The 16,114-nt window shown below is 52.4% G+C and overlaps 3 protein-coding genes across 3 annotated transcripts; 1 reads left to right on the top strand and 2 right to left on the bottom strand.

The window, feature by feature from the left end:
• Positions 1–5,816: 5,816 nt before the first annotated feature.
• LOC134524688 (feather keratin 1-like) lies at positions 5,817–9,601 on the bottom strand. The gene is made up of 2 exons (XM_063354885.1): positions 9,539–9,601; positions 5,817–6,098 (listed from the first exon to the last, which is right to left on the bottom strand). The coding sequence occupies exons 1-2, from the start codon at positions 9,599–9,601 to the stop codon at positions 5,817–5,819; spliced, it is 345 nt and encodes a 114-aa protein (XP_063210955.1).
• Positions 9,602–10,049: 448 nt separating this feature from the next.
• Positions 10,050–11,633, top strand: LOC134524687 (feather keratin 1-like). The gene is made up of 2 exons (XM_063354884.1): positions 10,050–10,082; positions 11,352–11,633. The coding sequence occupies exons 1-2, from the start codon at positions 10,050–10,052 to the stop codon at positions 11,631–11,633; spliced, it is 315 nt and encodes a 104-aa protein (XP_063210954.1).
• A 3,242-nt stretch (positions 11,634–14,875) lies between these two features.
• On the bottom strand, positions 14,876–15,199 carry LOC134524565 (feather keratin 1-like). Its single transcript, XM_063354710.1, has one exon. It carries the CDS (start codon positions 15,197–15,199, stop codon positions 14,876–14,878), a length of 324 nt encoding a protein of 107 aa, XP_063210780.1.
• Positions 15,200–16,114: the final 915 nt, after the last annotated feature.

Here is a 16,114-nt window from a genome sequence, read left to right as displayed (position 1 = left end):
GGCCCACAGTCACTGTACGCACGCAGTAATTTTACAACAGACTCACCTCCAAAGCAAAATATGCTACCTAATGACACAGGTTGTGTTTTGGTTTCCGTCAACGCTGCTGTTTCATTTCCTTATTTCTGACATGACCATTAGGACTCAGAGGCTCTTTTGAAGTATCAGGATGAAAGGCCCAAAGATTTTCTGAGTAAGACCATGCCAGCACAGGCAGAAGATGTGCCCCCGAGTGATGGAGGTGTCTGCACAGATGGAGACATGGGTCTGGGGAAATATAGTGAGGTTCTTTACAACCCCGTTTGAAGGAAGGTACAAATGTCTTCCCACTAATGCAGTCCTCTCCTGGGTTCCCATAGACTCCTGTGACTGAGGACATGCAGCATATTTGTCACTCCCTGCCTGCCTCCCTTCCCCTTCCAGCAGTCATTGAACATTGCCTCTATTGGCAGGTGGGCTGCAATGTGGTTTCAAATGCCTTTGCTTCTGCTGGAGACATTGGCTGGTTTCTTTGCCAAAGTCATACCTTGTTACACTTGTCAGTCTCTGCAGATTCCCAACCAACGCCCTCAGCAGGCTTGTGGAAGGAGAATGTTACCCTCCCAAACCTTGTGATTCCTCAACAAGCCCTGTGGAGTCAGGTCCCTCCTCACTACTAGAGCCGTGTGTTGGGACTTGGGAAAGCACCTGGTTCATCCCAATCTCCTTACACCACCATGCACTTTGGCCACACGCTTTGGAGCCTGACCTGCACGACACACAATGGCCAGTTTTGGAGCTGTGTAATTGGGTACAGCCCAGTGCTCAGAGCTCATTTTACCTGGGCAGGAATACAGCTGCCCAGGCCACAGGGGAACGCGGCCCTGCATGGGACAAGGACTTGCAAACAGCACACACTCCTGGCTTGTCGTAACACCAAAAGGCTGACACACGGCCAATCCACAATTAGAGTGTGACTCGCCATGGGTAGGGAGAGTCTGTCCCAGGAAGCTTGCCTGCTGAAGGCTTTCCCTTGCCCTCCTGGGATGTGTCCCAGATGCCTTCATGCCTGCAGGGCAGGGAAGCGCATCACCTTTTTGATGTAGTCTGAGAGCTGTTTTTGTACCCAGGGCCCTTCCAAGCATGCCCCTTCCCTGAGCAACTTCAAGGATGTGACACCATGGGGTCTTTCCAGGCCTCACCAACTGGGGAGATGGGGGAAGTTTTCTTGCCTCCCCAGTGGTGCTGGTTTGTACTCCAAGCTGAGGAGGCCTTTGGGGCACAGGAAAGGAGGCATGGAGAAGCCATAAGGCCAGGAAAAGGCATAGTGCCTGGACACAGGGTGAGTCCCAGCCAGTGGGGAAGAGGTTTTCTGCAACCCTTTCTTTCCCTCCATGGAGCATTCAGGGGAGCCCCCCAACACAGCCCAGTCTCTTTGGCCAGGAATATGAGGCTTGGGTGTCCATTCCCTTGAAGCATCCAAGTCTCTCCCCAAGGCTGACTCTGTCCCTGGGGGCAGATCTACCCAGAGGAGGTTCTTCCTTTCTGGCTGCAGGACTGGACGTTTGTCCTTCTTAATGCCATGAGGCCCCTGTGACCCAGTCTTACAGCAGGTCTATGGCTCCATGAACAGCATTCCTACTCTGGAGCATATCAGCTGGCTTATACGGATTGATTTTTCTCAGGCAGTCCTTGATTTCATGCCCATCGGTGCTGGAAGAGCTCCCCTCCTTCCTTCAACTCTTTCAAAGGGAACAGTAGCCTTGGGGACTTTGTAGGTGAAGGCTGTGAGAGAGAAGGCATTGACCCCCTGTCACGGATGGAAATATTTAACACAGTTATGTTTTAGCAGCAATGCAAAATTTATTAATGATGTAAGGTAGATTGAGAGGTTGAATTTTAGCAGCACTTAATCATTAACTGTTTTAGAGGTTTACAAAGTGAGTGAACAAAATAATTGAACAGCGACTTAATCACAGATTCGAAGATTGCAAGATTCACATTAACTTACTATAAAGTATCCCAAATCAGTACACATACATATGAGTAAAAACACAAATCACAGACTAATACGTATATATATATATCTCTAAGCAAAGCATATAAGCCCGCGCGCGCGCACACACACACACACAGACTTGTCCAATTACTTAGGATTGGGAATTTCTTAATAGTGGGCAGCTCTAGCGAGCCAAAAGGTACAGCTTTTAGGTCCTACACATGCACAGATGGACAGAAGAGCATCCACATCCATAAAGCTAATGTGTATCTCACAATACATAGGTGGAGAGGTGGATGGGAGAAAGACTAGCTTGTAGTTAAAATTTCCCTTTCTCAGATTTAGAGTAAATATTCATGATGCATCAGTGTTCCTCAATGGGTTGAGGCTTGAGAAGGGTCTTCTTTCACCCATGCCCTCGAAGTATCAGCCTGAGAGGTATCTGAATGCAGGGGAGCTACTGGCCAGGATCCAGAATTGCTCAAAGCGTCTTTACTAGAATCTCTTCTTACAGGATCCACGATAATTGACTTCCATCACATACTTTTCTGCTCCAGCCCAGCTTGGAAAATGGAATATTTTGATACTTTCCACCAGTTATGCAAGCCCAGGGCTTGTTAGGACTTGGGGTCCTGGTATACCCCGGCTTTGTGGTTATGATCCATATTTGTCAGGAGTGATCAATTATAGTTATTATTTTCAAGTGGTAGGAGCCAAGTGAGCCAGGTACACTAAGGGGTTGCCGTAGTGTTCTAGTCCATTGCTCTCCACACTTTCTTTCTTTCTTTCATGTTAGACCATTATGTATTGTTCTGATCAATTGTGTTATTATGTGGCCCAGGTGGGGAAGGAAGTCACATCAAGCACAGAAAGGCCTAAAGCCGAGGGGGGGGGGGGGGGGGGGGGGGGGAGGGGGGAGGGGCTGCTGCACCACCACACCCCTACAACCTGTTCTCTGTCTACTCTTCAAGAAACCAGCTGCCCCAGTGAGCAGTGGGTCCACATTGTCCTCCATCAGAAGGCCCAACATGCCTAGGAATATTTTCATGTTCCTCCTTTACAGCTCATCCCTTCTTCCACCTCCAGGATGCTGCCTTTTGACTTTGGTGCTCCACATTCCATACCCCGCTAAGACAAAGCCAGTTTGCTGAGACATCTCCTCGTTGTCCTGAGTATTAGCCTGGACTCAATAGCAAGACCATAAGGTGCCTAAGGAGCTGCCTGCTTTTCTGAGCTCTTCTGTGCTTCACAGCTGCATCCATGTCATCCTACGTACCAGCTGCCTGAGTAGCCTGAAGTTGGCATGCCCGAAGTCTATGGACTCTGCTTCTTGGTTTCCTTCCTGTCTTCCGGTCTTCAGCTCTCTGTTACACATGTCTTTCAAGCAAGGCTGCCCTGAATCCTATGTTCCCAACCAGTTCTTCCTTCTTAGGGACAGCTGTGCAACACCCGTCTTTTGCCCATCACAGAATCACAGGATCCTTGACGTTGGAAGGGACCTCTGGAGATTGCCTGGTCCAACTGTCCCTGCTCAAAGTATGCTCAGCCTTTGAAGGATGCTCAGGGCCAAGTCCTGTCAAGCTCCAAATACCTACAAGGACTGAGAAGCCACAACCTGTCCAAGTCACCCCAAGCAGTGCTTGAGCACCCTACACTAGCAAAGTATTTTCTTATGTTTCATGGAATATCCCGTATTTCAATATGTGCCTATTACCTCTTGTTCCTTCACTGGATACGACTCAGGACAGTCTGGCTCTATGTTCTTCACTCCCTCCCATCAGCTCTTTTACCCATTGCTATGAGGTGTACCCCGGGACCTTCTCTCCTACAGGGTGAACAGCCCCAACTCTCACAGCCCCTCCTGCCTCAGGGAGTTCCAGTTGTTGCTTTATGGGCTTTCATATGCCAGTATGACCATGCCTTTCTTGGCCTATGGGGGAGCCACAAACTGGACAGCAGTTGTGGTCTTGGTGTACTTTAAGAAGGTGGAATGTACTTTTAAAAAGGTAAAATATATTTTAGAAGGTAGAATCTCTCACTATGTAAGAACAAAGAGCTGTAAAAAGGTCACAAGGCCCTGTGAAACTAGACATTTGGTATAAAAGATAAATGCCTTGCTAATGAAGATACCCTTGAAGAAGAAAAGAAGGCTGATAACGAGGAAACATCTGCAATACATTGATGTCATCATCATATGGGAAAACACAGCAGAAGTTTTTCAGAAAGGGAATAAATTAGTCCGAATCCTTCTGAAAGCTGTTTTTGGCATAAAACAAAGTAAGGTCAAGGGGCCAGTGCAGGAGATCCAGTTTTTAGGATTAAAATGGCAAGGTGGACGCCGTTAGATGTAAATGGATGTGATCAACAAAATAGCAGCTATGTCTCCACCAACTAGTTAAAAACAAACACAAGCTTTCTTAGGCATCGTGGGTTTTTGGAGAATGCATATCCCAGATTACAGTCTAACTGTAAGCCCTCTGTATCAAGTAACCCAGAAGAATGATTTTAAATGGGGTCCTGAGCAACGACAAGCTTTTGAACAAATCAAACAGGAAATAGTCCATGCAGTAGCCCTGGAGCCAGTCCAGGCAGGACAAGATGTTAACAATGTGCTCTACACCTCAGCCGGGGTGAATGGCCCTACCTGGATCCTCTGGCAGAAAGCATGAGGGGAGACCCGAGGTCGACCCCTGGGGTTTTGGAGTCAGGGATACAGAGGATCCAAAGCCCACTACACTCCAAGAGAAAAAGAGATATTGGCAGCATATGAAGGGGTTCGAGCGGCTTTGGAAGTGGTTGGTGTGGAAGCACAGCTACTCTTATCACCTCGACTGCCGGTGCTGGGCTAGATCTTCAAAGAAAGGGTCCCCACCACACATCATGCAACTGATGCTGCATGGAGTAAGAGGATTGCACTGATCACACAGCGAGCTCGAATGTGAAACCCCTGTCACCCAGGAATTCTGGAAGTGATCATGGACTGGGCAGAAGGCAATGAAAGGAAGAAGTTCTTTACAGTGAGCGTGGTGAGACACTGGCCCAGGTTGCCCAGAGCAGTGGTGGAGGCCCCATCCCTGGAGGCATTGAAGGCCAGGCTTGAGGATGCTCTGAGCAACCTCATCTAGTTGAAGATGTCCCCACTTCCTGCAGGGGGGTTGGACTAGATGACCTTCAAATATCCCTTCCAACGCAACACATTCTATGATTCTACGATTTGATCCAGACCCAGATTGGTAGCGAAGATTAGAAAGCAGAGTGTCACAAAATGCACGACCCAGGACAGTCAAAGCAATCCTATGTTAAGAGTCACTGAACAACCTTCTCCTACGACTCCCTCCCCAGACCACCCCTTAGCAGCATCCCTCTCCCTGTGAATCTTGGGAGAGTGCTGCAGAGAAAAGGACGACACAAAGGCGTGGACTGGGATGCAGCGGACGTTTATTGGGTTAGAAGAAGGAGATGAGGTCAATCCAAGTGGAGGCCCAAGCATAGAAAGCACAAGGGTCTGTGTCCGAGGCCCCACAAGGTGTCGATCTGCCTGTCCCAGAGAGGGGGCAGGGCCAGCAGGTCCTGCCTAGGCTGGCTCAGTGGGGCTCACAGCCCAGGGCAGCACAAGAGAACAAGGAGACGGGAGGCAAAGGAGAGAGTGGAAGAGGGGAAAGGCAGGCATGGGCCGTGCTTTCCGAGAGCCCAGGCTGGCCCCGTCCTAATGCAAGGGGTGTTGGGGTTGCTCAGCCCTTCTGAAAGGAAGAGCACAATGCTCCGTCTCCAGTCCGATACCCCAGCCTGGTACCAGTCTGGGTCCCTGGGGACCTTCCCAGGGCCATCGCCAGCAGCTTTAGCAGGGGAGGCACCTTGTGCCGCAGGGGCGGCTGCCCAAGCCAGAGAGGCCGGAGAGGCCAAAGCCCCCGGAGGAGATGGGCACTCCCGCAGAGCTGAGGACGCTGCCAACGGCAGCGGAGGTGGAGTTTCCAACGGCGGTGTTCTGTGGGAAGGAGCTGAGGATGGGTCCGGGCAGGGTCACCACCACGGGGGAGGGCTGGATGACGACGGTGGAGTCCTGGCACTGCCTGACACAGGGCTCATTGCAGCTGTTGGCCAGCGGGGTCGGACCGCAGGGCTGGCAGGGCTGGCATGGCAGGCACGGGCTGTAGCAGGACATGTCTTGGATGTGGAGGTGCACCTGGGAGAGAGGGCAGACACAAACTATGCCAGAAGGGTGGCTGAAGAGCAGCCTGTCACCCCACAAAAACGAAACCCTATACCTCAGCCCAAAAGAGGCCTTCCAACAGCAACCATGCCCAAGGAGGTCCACACCTAGCCCATAGCTCAGGAGACACCTCAGCAAAGCCCCTGGACTCTCTCCATGGCACACCTGCTCCCTTCCCTCTCACATGGCAAGCAGCCTCAAGACCCAGCATACGACAGAGAGGCAGATATGGGCAGAGAAATTCCAAAAGAGGAGGAGGAGGACGAGGAAGAAAAGAAAGGGCTCCAAACTCACCTTAATCCCAACTAGATAGAGGTGAGAGTGGTGGATGAGAGAGTGGGGAGAAGGGCCTGCTTTTATACCGCTCCTGCACCGCCCCAGGTGCTCAGTCACTGCATGCGGGCTGTAATTTTCCAACAGACTCACCTCCAAAGGAAAATATGCTACCTAATGGCACAGTTCTGTTTTGGCTTCTGTCAACACTGCCATTTCATTTCCTCATTTCTGACATGACCATTAGGCTACGGAGGCTCTTGTGAAGTATCGGGACGAGAGGCCCAAGGATTTCCAGGGCGGGATCATGTCAGCACAGGCAGAAGATGTGCCCCCAAGTGCTGGCAGTGTCTGCGCAGATAGGAGACGTGAGCCTGGGGAAATCGGGTGAGGTTGTTTTCAACCCTTTATGCAGGAAGGTGCACCTGTCCTCCCACCAATGCAGTCCTCCCCTGGGTGCCCAAAGGCTCCTGCGACTGGGGACATGCCACATCCTTCTCCCTCTCTGCCTGCCTTTCTTCTCGCTCCAGCAGTCACTGGTTGTTGCCTCTGTAGGCAGGTGAGCTGCGCCTCTGATTTCTGATGCCTTTGCCTAATGAAAGCTCCACCTTCCTGGAGACATTGATTTCTTTGGTAAAGCCACCTGCTCTTCTGGCAGTTCCTGGGGGTCCCCAAACAATGCTTTCACCAGGCTTGTGGAAGGGAAAAGCAGCACTCCTAAAAGCCCTGATTACTCAACAATCTCTGTAGAGTCACCTCTCACGGTCAGAGGGGTGTTTTGGGCTTGGGACAGCACCCGCTCTCCTCACACCACCATGCACTTTGGCTGTACGCTTTGGATTTTGACCTGTGTGCCACACAAAGGCCTGGCCACTTTTCCAATACATGCTGACCGTCCTGCAAGCCCCTCGAGCTGTGGGGGTGCTGTCAGGAAGGTCAGGCTGAGGCCGATGGCAGTTGGGGCTGCCTGGAGCTGTGTGCCTGGGCACAGCCCAGTGCTTGGTGACGGTTTTCCTGGGGCAGGAACAGAGCTGCCCTGGCTGGAGGGAAAAACAGGCCTGTGTGTGACACAAGCCTGCAGGCAGCACGCACTCCTGGCTTGTCGTCACACCAAAAGGCTGACACACGGCCAATCCACAATTAGAGTGTGACTCGCCATGGGTAGGGAGAGTCTGTCCCAGGAAGCTTGCCTGCTGAAGGCTTTCCCTTGCCCTCCTGAGACATGTCCCAGCTGCCTTCGTGCCTGCAGGGCAGGGAAGTGCATCACCTTTTTGATGTAGTCTGAGAGTTGTTTTTGAACACAGGGCCACTCTGATCCCCTCCCCTCCCTGAGCATCCTCAGGCACGTGGCACTTCAGGGTCCTGTCAGGCCTTGCTTGCTGTGGAGTTGGGGGAAATTTCCTGGCCTCTGCCATGGTGCTGGGTTGTGCTCCAAGCTGACGAGTCCCTTGGGGCATGGGAAAGGAGGCACGGTGAAGCCCCAGTGCCGGGAGAAGATGTATCGCCTGGGACCCAGGGATGGTGAGTCCCGGCTGGTGGGGAGCTGCTTTCTGCAAGCCTTTCTTTTCCTCTGCAGAGCATTCAGGACAGGTCCTCACCACGGCCCGGTCCCTTTGTCCAGGTAGGTGAGGCCCGTGCACCCATTCCCTTTCACCCTCCAAGTCTCCCTCCATCGCTGACCCTGCCCCGGGGGGCAGATCTACCCAGAGGAGGTTCTTCCCTGCCAGATGCAGGTCCATTTATGCTTGCCATGAGACTCCTGTGGCCCTGTCCTCCAGATGGTCTAGGTCTCCCTAAAATGCATTCCTGTTACGGAGCACATCAACTGGCTCGTATGGGTCAACCTTTCTCAGGCGTTCATTGATTTGATGCCCACCCATTACCGGGAGGCTACCCCTCCTTTCTTCAACTCTTTCAGAGTGCACTGTGGCCTGAGGGACCTTGTAGGTGAATATTGAGAGAGAGAAGACATTGACTTCCCCAGCCCGCTGTCTGTCAGCTTTCAGGAAGTCTTCTGTCCTAGACAGCAGTTGGCACACATTTCCTCCGCTGGTCTTCGGCTACTCTTGTAGAGGTCGATGTTGCTCCTGATGCTTGTTTCCTGTTTCTCTGGATGCCCCTTGCATCAGTCAAGGCAGGGTGAGGTTTGGCTTACCTAACAGCACTCCAGCATGCCTAGGAATTATTACCCAATTCCTCCTTTGCAGCTCATTGCTTCTTCCGACTCCAGGATGCTGCCTTTTGATGTTGGTGACCTGCCTTGAATACTCTACTTAGCCAAAGATTGTCTGCTGAGCCGTCTGTTTGTTGTCCTGAGTATTGGTCTGCATCCTTCTTGTTCTTGGACCATGAGGTGCCTAAGGTGCTGCCAGCTTTTCTGAGCTCCTTTCTGGTTCACAGCTGCCTCCATGGCATCTTCCATACCAGCTTCCTCACTAGGCCAAATCAGCATGCCTGAAGTCCAGGGGCTCTACACTGCTACTCGCTTTCCTTCCTGCCATCAAGTCTTGAACTCCAGTGTTTTGCCGATGCAACAACCAAGGTTGCCTTGGTTCCAATGTTCCCTTTTGCCTGTGACAGAATTGCAGGATGCTTGAGGTTGGAAGGGACCTCTGGAGATCGTCTAGTCCAACCGTTCAGGGTCAAGTCCTGTCAAGCTCTGAATACCTACAAGGATGGAGAAGTCACAACTTGTCCAGGCAACACCAGCCATTGCTTGAGCACCTTCACACTATGTGATTTCCCATATTTCAATAAGCACCTATATGGACCTCCTTTCTCTTCACTGGATAGGACTCAGCACAGTCTGGCTCTGTGTTCTTGACTACCTCCTATCAGCTCTTTTACCCATTGCCCTTGGGCCTTCTCTGCTACAGGGTGAACAGCCCTACCTCTTGCAGCCCATCCTGCCTCAGGGGCTCCAGTCAGTTCATGGGCTCTGTGTCTCTATGCTGGGCTTGGGCTGGTGCCTCTCTTCTAGTGTAGAGTCATGAACTGGACACAGTTCTTGGTAATTGTCATCTCAGCAGTGCTGAGCAGAGAAGAGGGATCACCTTCCATGATCTGATAGAAACTACCTTCCTAATGCAGCCCAGGACGGTGTTGGGTGCCCTTTTCGCATGGGTGCAGGGCTTCCTCATGGTGTCCACTGTACCCACATCCTCTGCTGCAAAGCTGTTTGGAAATTCTTCCTCCCCCACTGTAGAACTTTGCATAAAGGGGTTAAACACTACTGGCTCCAGACTGGACCCCTAACACACACCAGGAGTCAGTGGCCACCACATGGACCTTGTGACACTCATCACAACCCTTGGAGTCCAGCAGCCATCCCAGATTTCAGTCCCCTGCACTGCCCTCTTCCCTAGCCTGTATTTTCTCTGCTGGTTTGTAATGATTGTCAGAGCAGACAGCATCAAAAGCCTTGTTTAGATGCGATTAACATTTGCTGCACTTCCTGCAATCACCGGAGGCAGGCACTTCATCAAAGGAGGCTGTGAGGTTGGTCAGGCCTGCTTTCCCCTCTGTAAATGCATGCTGACCCCTCACAATCACCTTTTTGTTCTTTCCTGTGGGAAAATGGCTTCCAGGATGATTTGCTCCATCACCTTTGCAGGGATTGAGGTGAGGCTGACCTGCCTGTCGTACCCTGGCTCTCCCTTCACACCCTTCCTGAAGACAGGAGGCCTATTGGCCCTTCTTCCACTCCTCAGATGCATTCCCTGACTGCTGTGACATTCAAAGGGAGTTCAGAGTGGCCATGTAGTGACATCAACCAGTTCCCTCAGGTGCATGGCATGAGGTTGCTTGCACTCATGTCAATCCAACCTGTTTAAATGTTCCCACACCCGATCCTCTTCCACTGCAGCTATGTCTTTCCTGCTCCAGACTTTCTGAGGAATGTCAGGAGCCTGATCTTTCATCAGCAAATCCTGCCAGTAAAGACCAAGGCCAAGGCCCTTTGGAGTACCTTTGCCTTGCATGCTATCCCTGTCCCCACTGAATCTACCCCATTCAGTGCCGGGGCTGCCTTTGGCCAAGTCTCACTCTGACCTACCTGGAAGAAGACCTTGTTTCCCTCCACGTACTTTGTCTGATTCAATGCCAGGTGGACCCCACCAGCCCTTAGGAGGCATCTTGAGCCTGAATTGACATGACCGGGACCTGGAGATCATTAGGCCTCTCATCTCAGAACATGAAAGGAGCCTGCATGGCAGACCAGGCATGCCAGAAATGAGGAAATGTAATGGAAGCGTTGAGGGAAACCAAAAAACAACCTGTGCCATTAGGTAGCATATTTTGCTTTGGAGATGAGTCGGTTTTAAAATTACTGCGTGCGTACAGTGACAGTGGGCCTTAGGCAGTGCAGAAGCAATATAAAAGCGGGCCCTTCTCAGTCTGTCATCCACTCGTCTTGCGTATTTCTCCTTGGGATAGAGGTGAGTCTGATGCCCTTTCTACTCTTTCTCCTCCTCGTCTTCATCCTCCTCCGGGATTTCTCAGCACGTACCTGCGCCTTTGTCCTAGACTGCTTATGGGGCTGCTTGTCATGGGAGAGGGAAGGGATGGAGTTGTGTCATGGAGAGAGGCTGGCTTTTGGGACCTCACACTCAGGAGGTGTCTTCTGACCTGTGTGGTATATGGAGACTTCTCTGGGCTTGGTCACTGGTGGCAGGGCACTTGTGGGCCATAGGGAAGAAGAAGCGGTGTGCCTCCCTACACAGCCCCAAGTTCTCGTCTGTAGCTCATGTCTTGCCTCCCTTGTGGTGGCGTGACAGTCTGCTCTTTACCCACCCCTCAGACTCTTCTTCTGCCTTCAGTCTATTCCAGCTGCACCTCCAGATCCAAGACATGTCCTGCTACAGCCCGTGCCTGCCATGCCAGCCCTGCCAGCCCTGCGGCCCGACCCCGCTGGCCAACAGCTGCAATGAGCCCTGTGTCAGGCAGTGCCAGGACTCCACCGTCGTCATCCAGCCCTCCCCCGTGGTGGTGACCCTGCCCGGACCCATCCTCAGCTCCTTCCCACAGAACACCGCTGTGGGATCATCCACCTCTGCTGCCGTTGGCAGCATCCTCAGCTCTGCGGGAGTGCCCATCTCCTCCGGGGGCTTTGGCCTCTCCGGCCTCTCTGGCTTGGGCAGCCGCCCCTGCGGCACAAGGTGCCTCCCCTGCTAAAGCTGCTGGCGATGGCCCTGGGAAGGTCCCCAGGGACCCAGACTGGTACCAGGCTGGGGTATCGGACTGGAGACGGAGCATTGTGCTCTTCCTTTCAGAAGGGCTGAGCAACCCCAACACCCCTTGCATTAGGACGGGGCCAGCCTGGGCTCTCGGAAAGCACGGCCCATGCCTGCCTTTCCCCTCTTCCACTCTCTCCTTTGCCTTCCTTCTCCTTGTTCTCTTGTGCTGCCCTGGGCTGTGAGCCCCACAGAGCCAGCCTAGGCAGGACCTGCTGGCCCTGCTCCCTCTCTGGGACAGGCAGGTGGACACCTGGTGGGATCTCCACCACGGCCATGGGGCACAAACTCTTAAATGCCCCTGGTTCTCCCCGCACTGGGGCCTCCAATTAGATTGGCCTCATATTCTTCTATTGACTCATTAAAGTTCTGCTGCATCCAAGCCCACGCCTTTGTGTCATCCTTTCCCAGCAGATGCTCTCCCAAGATGCCCAGGGAGACATACGTGCCTTAGGGGTCGTTTTGAGAGGGTGTTGTTGGGGATAGTTGTGCAGTGATTGTCAACGCAGGCTTGCATTGCATTTCCTTAGTCATGTGTCAGGTGATCCTCTAGTTTCTAAATTTGTCTGCCTTCTTGGGTCAGGATAGAATCACTCTATCTAGATCAGTGACTGTCATCCACTTTGTTGTGCACACCTTTTCTTTTTCCTCAGAAAGCTCAACATTGTGATGCAAGTTGTCAGGAGGGAATCTGGTACTGAGATGACACAGGCACTAGCTTCCCAGGAGATGCCAGGAGAACCTATCCTAACCACAGCATTCTCAGAGGGAGGGACACAGTGCAGAGGGCTGCCTTTGCATAGAACCATAGTATAGAACCAGAGAATGGTTTGGATTGGAAGAGACCTTTAAAAATCATGTAGTTCAACCCTCCTGCCATGGGCAGGGACATCTGTCACTGAATCATGTTATTCAAAGTTCTGTTGATCCTGACCTTGAACACTTCAATGATGCGGCATCCCATCATTCTCTGGGCAACATTTTCCAGTGTTTTGCTGCCTACGTCATAATAAATTTGTGTCCAATCTACATCTACCCTATTTCAATTTAAAACTGCCGCTTGTTGCCCTATCTCTACAGGACTTGATAAAAAGTCTCTCTACTTCCTTGTAAGTCCCCTTTATATATTGAAAGGCAGCAACAAGGTCTCCCCAGAGCCTTCTCTTCTCTAAGCTGAACAACGCCAGCCCCCTTCTCCTCTGAAGCTTTTCTTCATAGGAGAGCAGTTACAGCCCTCTGACCCTTTTTGTAGCCCTTCCCTGGATGTGCTCTAACAGGTCTATGAGTTTTTTTGTACTGGGAACAGTACTCCTGATGGGGTCTAACGAGAGAAGACTGGAAACAGAGAATCACCTCCCTCAACCTGCTGGCCATACCTCTTTCGATGCATCCCAGGGTACTATTGGCTTTATGGGCTGCAACAGCTGCACCTTGCCTTTCCTGACCTCATTCCTACATAACCGGGCAGCATCCCTGTACTCTTCCCAGGACACCTGATGCTGCTTAAACTCTCTGTGCAGTTCCTTCTTGCCTTTTAGTTTGACCAACAGGTCCCAGCTCAGACATACTGGGTCTCCTCCCTTTCCTACTTGATTTCTTACACCTGGGGATCGAGACCTCTTGTGCTCTATGGAAAGTGTCCTTGAAGATCTGCCAGCTCTCTTCTGCCCCCTTGTCCCTGAGGACTGTTTCCCAGGCGGTCCTATTGACTAACTCCTTGAAGAGCCAGAGGTTTGCTTTCCTAAAATTCAGGGTCCTCACTACGCTCCTCATCTGACACGTATCCCTTAGGGCTGTGAACTCCACCAGTACATGGTCACTGCAGCCCAGGCTGCCTCCAGTCTTGACATCCCCGATGAGCTCGCTTGCATTGGTGACTATGAGGTCCAGTATCGCATCCCCTCGGGTAGGGCTGTCTATTTCCTGTCTTAGGAAGTTATCGTCGAGGCACTCCAGGAACCTGCTGGATCATCTCCAGCTTGCCGTGTTACTTTTCCAGCACATGTTGGGGTAGTTGAAATCCTCCAGCAGGACGAGAGCCTTGGAGCGCGATGCCTCCTGTAGCTGGAGGAAGAAGGCTACATCAGTAGGTTCCCCTTGATCAGGCGGCCTGTAGTACACACCAACCACAAGGTTCCCCTTCTTGCCTCGGAGTCTAATTCCTACCCATAAGCTTGTGACTTCCTTTTGGCTATTCTTTAGGGACATCTCTTCACACTCTACCCATTCCTTAACATAGGAACACCTAAAGATAACATACCCATGACATAAACACCTCCGCCCCTCCTTCCTCACCTGTCCCTTCTGAACAGTTTGTAGCCATCCATAACCACATTCCAGTCATAGGATTCATGCCACCAGGTTTCAGTAACGGCCACTCTGTCATAGCATTCCAGCAGCACGGTAGCTTCCAGCTCCTCCTGTTTGCTGCCCATGCTGCTTGTGTTTGTGTAGAGGCACTTCAGCCAGGCTGTTGGCTGTGATGCCTTCTTAGGGAAGCACCCCTTCGGGTTTTTCTCAGGTGTTTCCCTGCTGACTTGGACTATCTCAGGAGCCCATGAGTCGTCTCCATAAGATTTTGGGTGTGATGTAGCATCCCCACCATCCCCAGCATGCCTTGGGGCAACAGGTCGAAGGCCCTTCCTAGCACCCGGTCCCTCCAACCCTGATGTGATGTCCCACCGCTTGTCACAGACCCCTGCACAACATGTCTCTCCCAGGGCATCTTGTGAGAGCATGTGCACAGGAAAGGACAACACAAAGGCATGGTCTGGAATGCAGCAGAATTTTATTGAGTCATAAGAGGGAAATGAGGTCACTCTGTGTGGAGTTCCCAGTGCAGGGAGCAACAGGGCAGAAAAGACACTGTGCCCCATGGCTACAGTGAAGATCAAGACAGGTGTCCAGCCTGCCCCAGAGAGGGAGCAGGGCCAGCAGGTCCTGCCTAGGCTGGCTCTGTGGGGCTCACAGCCCAGGGCAGCACAAGAGAAGAAGGACGCAGGAGGGAAAGTAGAGTGGAAGAGGGGAAAGGCAGGCATGGGCTGTGCTTTCCAAGAGCCCAGGCTGGCCCCGTCCTAATGCAAGGGGTGTTGTGTTGACTCAGCCCCTCTGAAAACTTTGTCCCCAGTCCGGTACCACCTTGTGGGTCCCTGGGGACCATCCCCAGGGCCATCGCCAGCAGCTTTAGCAGGGGAGGCACCTTGTGCCGCAGGAGCGGCTGCCCAAGCCAGAGAGGCCGGAGAGGCCAAAGCCCCCGGAGGAGATGGGCACTCCCGCAGAGCTGAGGATGCTGCCAACGGCAGCGGAGGTGGAGGATCCCACGGCGGTGTTCTGTGGGAAGGAGCTGAGGATGGGTCCGGGCAGGGTCACCACCACGGGGGAGGGCTGGATGACGACGGTGGAGTCCTGGCACTGCCTGACACAGGGCTCATTGCAGCTGTTGGCCAGCGGGGTCGGGCCGCAGGGCTGGCAGGGCTGGCATGGCAGGCACGGGCTGTAGCAGGACATGTCTTGGGGCTGGAGGTGCACCTGGGAGAGAGGGCAGGAGAAAGCATGAGGGGTGGGTGAGCACCCTGTCATCTCACCACAAGGGAGGCAAGACATGAGTTGGAGATGTGAGCTGGAGGTCTTCTAGAGAGGCTCACGTTCTTCTACTTTGTCTGAGTCAAAAGAGCCCTGCCAAGATTGACCGAGCACAGGGAGGTCCCTGCCTACCCCATAGCTCACAATACATCTCATCCAAGCCCAGCCTCTTTTTGTGCCACGTCATCTACCCCCTTCCCACTTCCATGAGAAGCTACTCCAACACCCAGCATATGATAAAAGCGCAGGTATGCGAGATACACTGGAAGAACATAAGGAGGAGGGGAATGGGCTGTGGACTCACCTTATTCCGAAGGAGACGGAGGTAAAAGGAGTGGATGAGAGAGTGAAGGGCCTGCTTTTATACAGCTCCTGCATTGCCCCAGGCCCACAGTCACTGCACACGGGCAGTAATTTTCCAACAGACTCAGCTCCAAAGCACTGTGGGCTACCAAATGGCAGAGGTTGTGTTTTGGTTCCATCAACTCTGTCATTAAATTTCTAAATTTCTGACATTCTGTGTCTGCCTCGCAGGCTCCTTTCATTACCGGGATGAGTCATACAAGGATACCCTGTGCAGGATTGTGTCAGCTTTGGTAGTTTGGTCTTTCCTGGGAAGGAACACATCCATACAGGCAGAAGACTGTGCTGGATGGGTCCTGTGCAGGCAGGGGAATTTGGAATCCATGTCATCCTATGTACCAGCTGCCTGAGTAGCCTGAAGTTGGCACGCCCGAAGTCTATGGACTCTGCTTCTTGGTTTCCTTCCTGTCTTCCGGTCTTCAGCTCTCTGTTACACATGTCTTTCAAGCAAGGCTGCCCTGAATCCTATGTTCCCAA

This window comes from Chroicocephalus ridibundus, chromosome 17 (assembly GCF_963924245.1).
Source record: "Chroicocephalus ridibundus chromosome 17, bChrRid1.1, whole genome shotgun sequence".
Classification (NCBI taxonomy): domain Eukaryota; kingdom Metazoa; phylum Chordata; class Aves; order Charadriiformes; family Laridae; genus Chroicocephalus; species Chroicocephalus ridibundus.
The sequence above is the reverse complement of the archived record's forward strand: the minus strand, read 5'-3'. Positions and strand labels throughout refer to the sequence as shown.